Raw genomic sequence first — 15,718 nt, 5'->3', positions numbered from 1 at the left:
TATTATAGTTTTTAAAATAAATTTTTCATCTCTATATATTTTATTTTTAGCCATATCGACCATATTGGTTGACAAGAGTGGTCATCGTACATTTAAAAAATAAATTAAGATAATACAATATTGATTGTGACCAAGTTTTGTTTAATTTGGTCGAATAGTTTCAGAAGAGAAGACTTTTGTAATAGTTAACGTTCGGACACAATGTAATGAAAAGGATCACTTGTCCTTTTAGCCAGGTGAGCTACAAAAGGGCATTTTCATGGTAGTAGACCTTTTTAGCTTGTTGTTGTGAGCCAATGCAATGCTCCGTGTTGAAGACCGAAATATGACCTATAATGAGTTACTTTTACAAATGAAGATTTGGATGGAAGATGTCTCATTGGCACTCATACCACATCTTCTTAAATATAAATACAAATACACAGTGAAATAGTCTGAAAGAATGATAATGCCTTAGCCGCAGTTGATGGCAATGCCAATATTATATTCAATGCTACTGTTCCAAATAATGCAGATGTTTATTACGAGAATGTCCCCTTCTGATCTTTTATCATGTTTACTTCAATGAAAACAACTATTTTCAACAAATGGTGCATTGCTTAGTCAAATCAATTTAAAAAGCAAACATTTACTCAGCAAAGCAGGTTACATTTAGAAAAAGCCTAAATTACTTTTAAATTACTGCTTAATCTAAACATGTGTCAGTCTGAACACAATCATGACTTGTGTTCAAAAAGGAAGAAATGTATTTATGTGGATTTCTTTTCAGAGGCTGGATTTAACACCGTAAAATTCTAACAGCGAACATTGCTTTAGTTCAAAATAATATAGTTGACACGAAAGACACTTGTAATTATTTTTAATGTACTTTTTTTCGATGTTGAAGACCATATTTGGACGTACAGATACACATATATATGAGTTTGATTGTGTCGTTTTGGTTACTTTCTCACTTTCGAATACAAAGATGCCTTCAAAGTTCAAACTATATATCTTGTCTAGGATGAATCGTTTATAAACAAAAGGTATAATAATCCTATTTTTATTTCGAAACTAGAATCAATTTTATTTTGATCAGATTCATCACTTTAATGACCATCCACTGAAAGAGGACCTGAAATGTACCCCACTGTTGATATATCCAAGAGCACGAGAATGCGGATTTGTGCGAATAAATACGACGTCGCCTTGATTGAGTTCTTTAACAGCCACAGTAGTTGTTGTATGGAAATCGTATGACTGTTCAGCGTGCGTTATCATGCTTCCTATTGGCTCACTATTAACGACGATTTGAGTGAAAATCACACCACGATCGGATGAAACAATAGTCCAGGAGAACACATACACTCCTTTCTTTGGGACGGTAAATAGACCTTTCTCGATGCTGTAGGCTCCACCTATATTTGTGATTGGTGTATCAAACTTAACTACCATGTTTGATTTAGGATTGGTTTCAGGTGCCTCTAAGTAAACATAAAAGGCAGGATCGCTTGAGTTAGACGATGCTGAAAAATAGATGCATGCGCCTTTAAAAAGATTAATCGTATAGTTCCATACGTCAAGCAAACGATAAAAATATAGGTACATTTAAAATATTTTTTCCATTAAATAAAACGTAAAAAGGATAAAAAAAAAAAACTTTCCTTAAATAACCTAATCAAGTTTAATGTCCTCTGTTATTTACACAGGTTTCAATTTTATAAATCGTCAATATTTTGATTTTGTCCTAATTATAGACAACAGAAGTTTAGCGATGTTGAAATCTCATAAATCGATGTAGAAAATACAAATTAAGTACTGAACAAAATACTGACGGAATAACATGGAAGTCATGGGTCCGGGTCAATCGACTGAATAAGAGTCATCTGCTATCCATTAAAAAAAATCAACCAGAATTTCGTAATCAAGAAAGAGACTCAATCGGTAAAAACATTAAAAAATGGTAAAACAAAAGGAGTGCACAATGAATACCAATTGAATTACCGATCTTGCAATACCAATCCAACATACCAATATAACTTCAATCTGTTACATGTCACAAATCTTCACAGAATCGATTGTAAGACATTTCCAGTTTTATGTAATTATATTCTAATTTAATGCATTCCAAAGATATTTTTATTCTTTTCGTTTTCAGTAAGACAGACATGACATTCTATATAGACTCGTCTCTTATAACAAAACAACAACAAAAGACAAATGAATTTCACATTGTCAAGAACCGAGGTATACTTTGCTCACTTTGATGCATGTTATCGGATAACCAAACACTTCAAACTGCTTAGAGTTTGAAATTACCATATTTTGTGCTCGACCAGTAAGTGAGAACACAGATTGTACTTTACAAGACTCGATTGTATCTAGAATTCTCCTCGGTAGTACTTAACTGTACTCGAATTTGGTTTCGACTTTACATAACAAGTCTGATTCAGTACTTGATAATCTTGGGGTAGTCTACAGTGAACAAAGGCTCGACCAGTCTAGTGACGAATCAGACTTATTAAGTACAAATGCAGGCAGAGATCAGAGTCGAGTAGAATTGAATACAGTCAAGTACTGTCAAGATTATCTCGAGTCTTGTTAATCAAAACCTTAATATGGTATTTTAAGAATCTACGGAGCTTGTAGGGAGATAGAAGAATTTTTTTAAAAGTATTTTACATCAATGAACAGGGATACAAACTGAATTAAAAACAACCTTTTTTAAATCATTTTATAAATAATCAAAACAGTGTAGACCAATTCTTTGCATGCTCAAATTATCAATGGACTGGTTATACTTTTTGAACCTTTGGATCCTCAAGCTCTTCAACTTTTTACTTGTTTGGCTTTATAAATAGTTGGATATGAGCGTCACTGATGAGTCTTATGTAGACGAAACGCGCGTCTGGCGTACTAAATTATAATCCTGGTACCTTTGATAACTAATTAGATAAAGTAAACGTTCGTTTGTAAGGCACTTTTGTCAAATCGTACGTGTTATAGACATTTAAACTGTGGGGTCACCAAAGGTTATAAACGCCTAAATCAAATAATACGAATTACCAGCATATGACTGAACCTTGTGTGTTGATTTAAATGTTGAATAATTAAACTTTCGTTTTTCTTCTTTAGCACCTACTTTGATATATTATTCGATCTTAATCCCCATTGGAAGGCAGAATAAGTGACCGTAACAACATTGTTATCGGTATCCGATGACAAACAAATTAAAGGTAAAGGATTCTGTTTAATTACCAGCGTAAGTATTGCGGTGAGCCACGCTGTTTTGAAAATAATTCTAGATTTATTCAACAAAAGACATGTTTTGTTTTTATAATTGTCAGTTATGTTTTAGTTTTTATTGGCTATGATAAGCTGCCTGAATCTGCAACTCAAATTATGAGTCTTATGTAGACGAAACGCGCGTCTGGCGTACTAAATTATAATCCTGCTACCTTTGATAAGATATCAAAATAATTGTATTTTAAAAGTTATCAAAGGTAGCAGGATTATAATTTAGTACGCCAGACGCGCGTTTCGTCTACATAAAACTCATAAGAAACGTTATTGGGAGTTTGAATAAAAAAAGGATTTTTTTCTCCGTCATCTATTTGTATTTAATCAGTCTTGAGTTATAAAGTCGATTTGTCAGAAATTTTCAATGTTATGTAATTAAAGTCTTTTATTTAATAATCAGTTGCATGCAACACATCGCTAAATAGTCGATTCGTGCGAAATTTCAAATTTTAGGGAAGAAAAAAATAGTTACATTCTTATCTTATGCATTCCACATTTTTTTTGTTTTCAATAAGACAGGCATGACATTCTATATAGACTCGTCTCTTATAATAACAAAAAAAAAAGAAATTCATTGCGTCTAGAACCGAGGCGTTGTTACTGAATGCACTGCTTTCGGGTTATAAAGTGTTGAGAAGAACCAATACTTATCATCTTACATCACTGAACATGTATCGAGAACGACTGTTTTAAAATCATTAATTGTAGATTTAAACAACAAAAAACATGTTTTGTTTTTGATATTAATATACTGTTACGCTTAGTTTTTGTCGGCTTTCTGAAACAGTGATTACTGTCAGATCTGTATTTTCTGTCTTTTTGTTAGTTGTGTTAATTTGTGGTTTCATTTAATTTGTTTCGTCAAGCTTTTAAAGTTAGTTCTTCTGTTTTGTTGATAGACCTCTGTCCGAGTCCAGGGGGTCTAGGGTGTCTTCCAGCAATTTAAACCCCGACAAATTATTTACGTGTCTGTCCACAGTCAGGGGCTATGACTCAGTGATTATCGTTTGTTGTTGAGTAGTTGTTAATTGTTTATTTACATTTAGAACATACTCACCCGTTCTCGTCCAATGAAAAGTAAGTTTTCCCCCTCTAATTTTCATAGTACATGGTTTTCCATGCACTATGAAATGCTATACCTGAATGACTTTTCATTGTCAGTTAATTATGAAGTGAACTCTTAATAACTACACTTACAAAGTGTACAATTCCCTGAGGCATTTTCACTGGAAAAAAATCTACTGATTAATAAAATTAACAGTACCAATTTTCTTGCACCAGATGCGCATTTCGACAATACATGTCTCTTCAGTGATGCTCATGGCCAAAATATTTGAAATCCAAAGCTTATATAAAAGATGAAGAGCTATAATCCAAAAGGTCCAAAAAGTATAGCCAAATCCGTGAAAGGAATCAGAGCTTTGCATGAGGGAGAAAGGTGAAAGAGCAAAGATTAAGGTAGCACAATACAAAGATTTTATAACTCCAACTCCCAAGTTTTAAAATGCTGTAACTTTCTTAATAATGCTTGAAAATTTATAAAAGTGGTAGTTTTGGATAGCTAACATATTACGCTTTCCAATTAATGCAAGGTTAGTATTATGCAACAATTATGTAACCAATTATAATGTTAACTGTGTCTAAAATATTTTTCACAAAATTTCCACTTTCAAATGAATTTAGCTTCTGTATAGGTATCCCTAGAGGATTGATTATATTATATGTTGTTCCTATGGCCATTATCTACAAAAGGGTGTCTCAGATTTCAGATAGAATGTATAGAACAAATGTTACACCTAATTAAACATTATTCTCTTCTATGTGGTTAGGATGTTTACACTAATTAGAAATTTATGAGAGAATGGAATACCATAGAGACAATCTGAGACACCCTTTTGAAGCCCATGATGTGTTGATGAAGATTTCGTTAAAATTTTCTGGATAGTTGAAGAGATAATAGAGCTAAAATCATTTAAGTGAACTTACCCAGATTTTGCCACTAATTACATAATAATTGATTACATAATGATTGCATAATAAAAATATTGCATTCATTTAGAAGATTAATCTTTTGTCTATCTATATATACCTATTTTATTATTTTCTATGCATTCACAAGAAAGTTACAGCATTTCAAAGGTTAGTGATTGGAAGTGAAAAAATCTTTGTTTTGTGCTACCTTAAAACAAAACATTTTTGATTTTGCAAATTTTCATATCATTTTCTAATGGTACACATACACGTATATAGAATTATAAACAATAATAATTGGTGTAACTTAAGGATATAGGTAAAATAGTATTTATTTAATTTATATACCTGACAGTTGGGGAATTTTTTTCTTTCAAGAAATCAATGCCAGGCTGCTGATATATACAGCAACAGATTTTTCAGAGAAACACAATACTTGTAAATTTATCAATAAAAGTAATCATTTAATGTTGAATGGTCTGAATTTAAATATTTATAAGGAGAGTTTTATATTTATAAAAAAGATCAAATTTCAAAAAAGGAAATTTATATATTATAATATTATTGTGTTGCTTATTAAAAGAAAAAAATCTCAAGACAGATAAGTATTAAATTTTACCTGAAGCAGAAGAAAAACAATTTATCCATTTGTTTCTGACAAACTATGTCAGAGCTATTTCAATCCATCCATTGAAATGATGATTACCTGTGTTTTACATTTAGTTCATTATAAAAAGTGAACTCTAATTTAGGTTTGAATATTACAATGGGAAAGGATCATTTTGTAAGGTCACTCGAAAGTGTGAATATGTTCTAAATTGGTCAGACAATACTTAGTAATTGTTTGCTATTGATATCAATTCTTACTTGATGTATCGCCGTCTGCCCTTTTGAACTGTCTACATTTGTTTTGAATATCTGCTAATTGATTTCCATGACCATTAAGTGTCTTTCTTTGGCTTTTGATGGTATTTTTCAGAATACTGATCTGCTCCCGCTGCTCAATAATTGCTTTATTATGTACAACATGTAACATTTCATGGCCATTCAATTTGTCTTCTAACTTACGAATGGTTTCTGTATTTTTGGCAATCACGCTTATCAACTCATCGTAGTCCAAAGTTTTGCCACTGCAAAAGACAAGTGTGGTCAGAAAAAGGGATAATAACACATAAATTTGAAGCTTCATTTTCTCAATGCCAACTCACAAAGCACCAGATTACGAATAGTAAAGTTTTATTGTTAACGTTATCTGTAGTTACAGTTTTCGCTCTTAACTATGGCTTCAATCTACTTATGAATGTATGTAATCAATATATCTCTTATATGTGACCTGTTTAATTTGAAAGTTTGATGAAGGGTCGTTTGCACCGAATTTACACTATATCTTTAATAAGATTCGTAACATACCAAAATATCATAGGAAATAATGCAGAAAGCATGAAACTGTTTCAAAGCATTGTGTGCTAACGCTACGCAGATCTTAGAAGACTACATATAATACTTGTGGTCGGTACAAATTTCATTCAATCTTTGAGATTTCTCTTTGGTGGAAATAATGTTCGATTTTGTTTAATGCCGCATTTATTTCTCAGCTATTGATTTTTTTGGGGGGAAACAATAAATCTAACCACGATGTCAGTAATTTAATATTACTGACTAAGGACTGACGCAACTTAAAGCATCTTTACTGATCACTTGGGTTCATTATAAAAGTGTAACATGCGAGTAATATGTTCCCTTATAACACATAAACAACCCATACAATATAGACATGACAGAAGGATTGTTTTATATATACAAAAGGCCGATTATAATAGTTATGCACAAAATGTTGAAAATTAACAAAAAAAAATTTCAACATAACGTAATAATAAAAGAATTTAACTATGATTAAACAAAATATGGATAACAAGTATAAAAGATATAATTTGAAATAGTGAGTTTATTTCGGATTCACTCAACTTTCTCGTTCAAGACCAACCAGAATATTCTTTAACTTTTATAGACTTAGAGGGTTTAGAATTGAAAATGCTCAGCATTTAAAATTGAGAATGGAAATGGGGAATGTATCAAAGAGACAACAACCCGACCATAGAAAAAACAACAGCAGAAGGTCACCAACAGGTCTTGTATGTTTTATGTTGATCAAGTATGATAATCTTGTTTTGATGTCATTTTCGTTGCTACATTTCATTTACATAAAATACCCCTTTCTTTACCCATATACAACATAAAAAATAAGTATTCAATACAATTGAGTTGAGAACATGTTGAAGAAATCATTATAGTTTAGTTTGTCTAAATATCTTTATGATTGTCATGTCCATGCCTATGTTTGGTATAGAAATAAAATATGTCTCGCCTCCACTTTACGAGAAAGGTAAATCAAGTTCTAAGTTATCAACAAGATAAGATTTCACTTAGTTAAACTTTACAGCCATGAAGATTGTGACCCTGATTTTAGGAATCATTAGCAATACTTTAGGTAAATAAATATATACGGCTAAAATTCTTGTACTTTGTAATACATTTTGTACATATAACCTTTTTTTTTTTATTTACACACAAATACTACACTTTTAAATTAACGGGACAGTCAAAATACAATCGTCCATAACTAAGTTATTTGTTCTCGCTGAATTTTCATTGCGCAAGTGCATGCATGTCAGTAAAAGGCGCAATTATTCTTCCCTCCAATTCTACAATTTTGTAAGCTATATAGAGTTGTTCATCCATGTGTTACTTTTCCTGTCGACAGTTGAATTTTGTGATATTCAGCACAATATGTATGTTTAAACAAGGACTTGTGTCAGACCTGTTTTTCTATGAAAGTTAATTCAACTGCATAACTCATATTTTTGTACACAAATTTTTGTTTATTTCAGGCATAATGTTTTCAACCAATGCATTTCAAAATGAAAATAACTTATGAAAATATCATTATCTTAAATGCTTTGCTCTCCTTTTTTCTGATAATTATAGTTTGGTGAACTTAATGTCAAAGGTTGACATCGGAGTTATCTCGAAAAAGTTCAAAAATCTGCGGTGACAATGTATTTTTGAGATTAGTGTCCCTTATCAAAATTATATGGAACTTTAATTTTGTAAGCTCTCTAACGCCTACATTTATTTCTCATCGGCGATGTAAAAGAACGTATATATATATATATATATACAACTCGTCTAAACATCAACCCAACAATGTTAGGTCTGTAAATTTGCTTTCGCAAATTTTTGGTTCTTCCCTCGCCGGGATTCGAACCCATGCTACTGTGATATCGTGACACCAAATCGCCTGCACTGCAGCCGTCCCGCTAGACCACACGACCTCCTGGGCTCTAAAAAAAAGTGCCTTCAGTGGGCATGTGTTACCTTTCCACGTCAGTTTTAATCTAGCGGCGGACTACAGTACATGATATATAAGGCATGAAGATGTTATTGTTACAGATCAGCTAAATTATCTATAGTAAAGGATCCTACAAATTAATGTAAGATACAGTCACAGAAAATAATTATATTCATAAGTACGTCTGGGTCAGTGACAACCCTACAACACATGTATCCATCGGATCGCCATCAATGATGGTGATACATGGCTGTGTACATAATGTATATACAACTTGTCTAAACATCAACCCAACATATATATATATATATGTAAAATAAGTGTCAAATGATGATTTAACGGGGAAAAAAATTTGGAAATGCATTGTACAAGAAAATTCCATTATATTGATAGGTTCGGTTCGTTGGCTGATCTGTTGCAATATTGTTTTCTTACAGATTGTCAAGTAATCTTATGCATTTTATCGACACACTGATAAACAAAAACATAGTAATACAAAATGTGTTCTAGTTTTAGGAATAGATGGTGTTAATATATGCGATGATCACAATACCTTAGCATGCCAACGTTTAGCTACCATTAAACAAGACTTGTGCCAAGATAACTGTACTGCTCGTTTGTGTCCTAGTACATGTGGCCAGTGTCGTATGTATTGCATAGACAAATTGAGAATAAAAATGGGGAGTGTGTTAGAGAGACAACAACATGACCAAAGAACAGAAAACAACCGAAGACCATCAATGGATCACTCAACACAGCGATAACATCCCACACCCAGAGGCGGACTTCAGCGGGCCCCTTTACAAAATATGTACTAGTTCAGTGAATTTGGACGTCATACTAAACTACAAAACATATAAATGAGCTAAAATTAAAAAAAAAAAACATACAAGACTAGCGAAGATCAGAGTATCCTGACTGAGGACAGGCGCAAACATGCGTCGGGGTTAGACATGTTTAAACATGTTTAGACCTGTTAGTGACCTTAAGCTGTTGTTTTTTCTATGGTCGAGTTGTTGTCTCTTTGACACATTCCCCATTTCCATTCTCAATTTTATTAACGAAATCTCAATTCTCCCCAATACATCTAGGAAATGGAGAATAAACAAACACACACCAATAGGCACAGTAAAATTTAATTTAAAAGAAGCCCGAATCCGATGTGAGATGGAATGACAAAAGAAACTGATCAAAATGACAATGAAACATAAATAAACAAAGTACTGAAGCTTGATAATCTTGATTTTGAAGATATGCATAATTTGATATATTCTACATGTTTTATGAGACAACTCAACCTACTTTTTTTTTTAAAGATTTTCGTTGTTTCCAAGTTAGAACAGAAAAACATAAACTTCAATCAAAAATATATATCTTTTGTTTAATTGGTCCTTTGTTTATCGTGGATTATTTAAGGAAAAGTATACGGCGGACGACCTAATATTGCAGACGAACTTTTTGTATTGCAATATCTAACCTTTTACTGTTACATGTAGCCGAATGTTTCAAATATCCAAATCGACATCAAACAAAGCAAAAGCAACATTGAAAACTGCAGAATAAGCAAGATGATATCAACAACGTGACAATCATTGAAATCTTCATTTTCATGATTATACGCTTATCTTTTACACCAATGCAATGTATCTAGTTAACAAACATCATTTACTACCAAAATCACTTTCAAAATATGATAATATTATTCGTTTTTAGTCTCTATCGTTTAAAGAAGCGGAAGTTTATCTATTCCGTATTTATTATCTAAGGTAGCAATAAACAGTTAGGAAAAAATACTAAAATTTGCCCTTATGAATTTTACCATTCCCTTTTCATTGCTTTCTTGCAATATCAAGCTTACTGTTTGTGTCATATATGGGCATATGTATGTAATCAGAATCTTCCATAGATTTTATTTCCAGTATATAAAATGGTAAAATATAATTTCTTTTTGGTGTATCCATGGCAACAATCTGCATTTATTTGTTATAAAATATTGCAAAAAGGGGGGGAAGGATGTCACATATTTCCCCAAAATTTGACTAAAAGTAGAATTTCAATTGCTTGAAGTAATACCTTTTCTGAAACTGTGTACATATATCATTCAGCAAATCCAATGAAAATCATGTGTCTTTCATCTCATTTTTTTTATAAAATTGCGTCAAAAACTTCGTGTAGAAAAAGAGTGTTTGTAAACAGTACATTAATTTCTGGACCGATGGCCGGTCTAGCTATGAAAATACGGACTGTCAAACAGAAAACAGCCCATAAAACATGTAAAAAATAATCTTGATGCTCTTATAAACCACCTTTGAAGGCTAAATTAGCACTCATCTGTCTAAAAATGAATTTTATTACACAATAACTTTCCTATTTGAAAAATCCACAGGGGCCATAATGCGAAACTAAACTCCTAACTGTGTATTGCTACCTTAATAGTAAATATTTTTTTCAAATTTACCCTTTTAACTTATTTTCTGAGTTCTGCTAGCTAAAACGAGTAAAATGGCCTTTTATTTTTGAAAATTGGTTGAGTAATGAATATTTTATGAAGGTTAGCAGTTGACACTGAAACGCGACAAAACTGATTTTAAGAAAGGTGCCAAGTCAAAGTGTAAAATCTTGTCTCTACCTCAATTTTTAGCCAAATCTTAAAAACTGTACCTCTTTTGTCAGTTGTTTAATGTTGAATATCATAATAAGATCTCTGATGATGCACCATTGTACAAAATTGAGCAATTTTAAGCATAAAAATGATAATCTTTATACTTATTGCATACCAAAGATTTGATTAAAAAACTTGGTGATAGGGAATCAATTTCTTACATCTGATTTAACTATACATCTAATATATGCCAAAATGTAACATGACATCTTGATAAAAACAATAATATGATATATTCGCAAGAAAAAAACCAACGCGTTCAATACTTGGGCTACTACATGCAGCCCAATCCATCAGAAGCAAGCGTTAAGCCGATAGAGTACAAATATAAGCCTAGTGTCAAAATGTCTAATTTTGGTTGCTAAGGACTGTAAACAATAAAATTGACACATATTGTCATTGTTAAACACTTAATTTACTCAGAAGTTGATTTTGAATCTAAATATCAATAGATTTGTGGCATGGAAAGTCTTAAATTATACAATTCTGAGCTTGGTAAGTATGCCATAAGGTAGCAATAAACAGTTAGGAAAAAATACTAAAATTTGCCCTTATGAATTTTACCATTCCCTTTTCATTGCTTTCTTGCAATATCAAGCTTACTGTTTGTGTCATATATGGGCATATGTATGTAATCAGAATCTTCCATAGATTTTATTTCCAGTATATAAAATGGTAAAATATAATTTCTTTTTGGTGTATCCATGGCAACAATCTGCATTTATTTGTTATAAAATATTGCAAAAAGGGGAGGAAGGATGTCACATATTTCCCCAAAATTTGACTAAAAGTAGAATTTCAATTGCTTGAAGTAATACCTTTTCTGAAACTGTGTACATATATCATTCAGCAAATCCAATGAAAATCATGTGTCTTTCATCTCATTTTTTTATAAAATTGCGTCAAAAACTTCGTGTAGAAAAAGAGTGTTTGTAAACAGTACATTAATTTCTGGACCGATGGCCGGTCTAGCTATGAAAATACGGACTGTCAAACAGAAAACAGCCCATAAAACATGTAAAAAATAATCTTGATGCTCTTATAAACCACCTTTGAAGGCTAAATTAGCACTCATCTGTCTAAAAATGAATTTTATTACACAATAACTTTCCTAGTTGAAAAATCCACAGGGGCCATAATGCGAAACTAAACTCCTAACTGTGTATTGCTACCTTAATAGTAAATATTTATTTCAAATTTACCCTTTTAACTTATTTTCTGAGTTCTGCTAGCTAAAACGAGTAAAATGGCCTTTTATTTTTGAAAATTGGTTGAGTAATGAATATTTTATGAAGGTTAGCAGTTGACACTGAAACGCGACAAAACTGATTTTAAGAAAGGTGCCAAGTCAAAGTGTAAAATCTTGTCTCTACCTCAATTTTTAGCCAAATCTTAAAAACTGTACCTCTTTTGTCAGTTGTTTAATGTTGAATATCATAATAAGATCTCTGATGATGCACCATTGTACAAAATTGATCAATTTTAAGCATAAAAATGATAATCTTTATACTTATTGCATACCAAAGATTTGATTAAAAAACTTGGTGATAGGGAATCAATTTCTTACATCTGATTTAACTATACATCTAATATATGCCAAAATGTAACATGAAATCTTGATAAAAACAATAATATGATATATTCGCAAGAAAAAAACCAACGCGTTCAATACTTGGGCTACTACATGCAGCCCAATCCATCAGAAGCAAGCGTTAAGCCGATAGAGTACAAATATAAGCCTAGTGTCAAAATGTCTAATTTTGGTTGCTAAGGACTGTAAACAATAAAATTGACACATATTGTCATTGTTAAACACTTAATTTACTCAGAAGTTGATTTTGAATCTAAATATCAATAGATTTGTGGCATGGAAAGTCTTAAATTATACAATTCTGAGCTTGGAAGTATGCCATAAGGTAGCAATAAACAGTTAGGAAAAAATACTAAAATTTGCCCTTATGAATTTTACCATTCCCTTTTCATTGCTTTCTTGCAATATCAAGCTTACTGTTTGTGTCATATATGGGCATATGTATGTAATCAGAATCTTCCATAGATTTTATTTCCAGTATATAAAATGGTAAAATATAATTTCTTTTTGGTGTATCCATGGCAACAATCTGCATTTATTTGTTATAAAATATTGCAAAAAGGGGGGGAAGGATGTCACATATTTCCCCAAAATTTGACTAAAAGTAGAATTTCAATTGCTTGAAGTAATACCTTTTCTGAAACTGTGTACATATATCATTCAGCAAATCCAATGAAAATCATGTGTCTTTCATCTCATTTTTTTATAAAATTGCGTCAAAAACTTCGTGTAGAAAAAGAGTGTTTGTAAACAGTACATTAATTTCTGGACCGATGGCCGGTCTAGCTATGAAAATACGGACTGTCAAACAGAAAACAGCCCATAAAACATGTAAAAAATAATCTTGATGCTCTTATAAACCACCTTTGAAGGCTAAATTAGCACTCATCTGTCTAAAAATGAATTTTATTACACAATAACTTTCCTAGTTGAAAAATCCACAGGGGCCATAATGCGAAACTAAACTCCTAACTGTGTATTGCTACCTTAATAGTAAATATTTTTTTTCAAATTTACCCTTTTAACTTATTTTCTGAGTTCTGCTAGCTAAAACGAGTAAAATGGCCTTTTATTTTTGAAAATTGGTTGAGTAATGAATATTTTATGAAGGTTAGCAGTTGACACTGAAACGCGACAAAACTGATTTTAAGAAAGGTGCCAAGTCAAAGTGTAAAATCTTGTCTCTACCTCAATTTTTAGCCAAATCTTAAAAACTGTACCTCTTTTGTCAGTTGTTTAATGTTGAATATCATAATAAGATCTCTGATGATGCACCATTGTACAAAATTGAGCAATTTTAAGCATAAAAATGATAATCTTTATACTTATTGCATACCAAAGATTTGATTAAAAAACTTGGTGATAGGGAATCAATTTCTTACATCTGATTTAACTATACATCTAATATATGCCAAAATGTAACATGAAATCTTGATAAAAACAATAATATGATATATTCGCAAGAAAAAAACCAACGCGTTCAATACTTGGGCTACTACATGCAGCCCAATCCATCAGAAGCAAGCGTTAAGCCGATAGAGTACAAATATAAGCCTAGTGTCAAAATGTCTAATTTTGGTTGCTAAGGACTGTAAACAATAAAATTGACACATATTGTCATTGTTAAACACTTAATTTACTCAGAAGTTGATTTTGAATCTAAATATCAATAGATTTGTGGCATGGAAAGTCTTAAATTATACAATTCTGAGCTTGGTAAGTATGCCATAAGGTAGCAATAAACAGTTAGGAAAAAATACTAAAATTTGCCCTTATGAATTTTACCATTCCCTTTTCATTGCTTTCTTGCAATATCAAGCTTACTGTTTGTGTCATATATGGGCATATGTATGTAATCAGAATCTTCCATAGATTTTATTTCCAGTATATAAAATGGTAAAATATAATTTCTTTTTGGTGTATCCATGGCAACAATCTGCATTTATTTGTTATAAAATATTGCAAAAAGGGGGGGAAGGATGTCACATATTTCCCCAAAATTTGACTAAAAGTAGAATTTCAATTGCTTGAAGTAATACCTTTTCTGAAACTGTGTACATATATCATTCAGCAAATCCAATGAAAATCATGTGTCTTTCATCTCATTTTTTTTATAAAATTGCGTCAAAAACTTCGTGTAGAAAAAGAGTGTTTGTAAACAGTACATTAATTTCTGGACCGATGGCCGGTCTAGCTATGAAAATACGGACTGTCAAACAGAAAACAGCCCATAAAACATGTAAAAAATAATCTTGATGCTCTTATAAACCACCTTTGAAGGCTAAATTAGCACTCATCTGTCTAAAAATGAATTTTATTACACAATAACTTTCCTATTTGAAAAATCCACAGGGGCCATAATGCGAAACTAAACTCCTAACTGTGTATTGCTACCTAAAATAAATTGAGCAAATGATGAGAAACCGAGTTTTTGTTCTTGTTGCATTGTATAATATGTTAGTTTTATTATTGTTTTTGAGTTATAGTATATGTGGAAGATACAATCAAATAGGGTTGATATTCATTTGAATAATTTTATTATAATTGAAGCACTGACATGCTACTCCTGTAACAGTGTGGATCACCCAGCTAACTGTACTCATACGGTTAAATGTAGTAATTTGACAATGGTATAACATATTTTCAAACTTTTTAAAAGTTATTTTCAAGACAGAAACTTTCATACTGTGTTCATATAATTGATGCAGTCTTATTTATTGTCCATACCAGAAAACAATTCTACAATAAAATAAAACTGCAGATAGGAAAACCTTTTCTTTTTATATAGAAACATTATGATTTGCCATTACAATTAACCACTGAAGACCAAAAGATAAGGATGTAAGCATCAAAAGGTCATCGTAAT

The 15,718-nt window shown here is 31.5% G+C and overlaps 1 protein-coding gene across 1 annotated transcript; it reads right to left on the bottom strand.

Annotated features, from left to right (window-relative positions):
• Positions 1 to 1,083: 1,083 nt before the first annotated feature.
• Positions 1,084 to 6,459, bottom strand: LOC134687956 (collagen alpha-1(VIII) chain-like). The gene is made up of 2 exons (XM_063548419.1): positions 6,118 to 6,459; positions 1,084 to 1,505 (listed from the first exon to the last, which is right to left on the bottom strand). Exons 1-2 carry the CDS (start codon positions 6,437 to 6,439, stop codon positions 1,084 to 1,086), a joined length of 744 nt encoding a protein of 247 aa, XP_063404489.1. The 5' UTR covers positions 6,440 to 6,459.
• Positions 6,460 to 15,718: the final 9,259 nt, after the last annotated feature.

The sequence above is a fragment of the Mytilus trossulus genome, chromosome 10 (genome assembly GCF_036588685.1).
Source record: "Mytilus trossulus isolate FHL-02 chromosome 10, PNRI_Mtr1.1.1.hap1, whole genome shotgun sequence".
In the NCBI taxonomy this organism is placed as follows: domain Eukaryota; kingdom Metazoa; phylum Mollusca; class Bivalvia; order Mytilida; family Mytilidae; genus Mytilus; species Mytilus trossulus.
Note: the sequence above shows the minus strand (reverse complement) of the source record. Positions and strands in the feature narration are given on the sequence as shown.

What these genes read in the sequence shown, in the direction of transcription:
- LOC134687956 (XM_063548419.1), bottom strand. Translation starts at nt 6,439, where the DNA reads ATGAAGCTTCAAATTTATGTGTTATTATCCCTTTTTCTGACCACACTT. An exon ending in GGCAGACGGCGATACATCAA is followed by an intron (nt 1,506 to 6,117) that starts GTAAGAATTGAT and finishes TCTATTTTTCAG; the next exon opens with CATCGTCTAACTCAAGCGAT.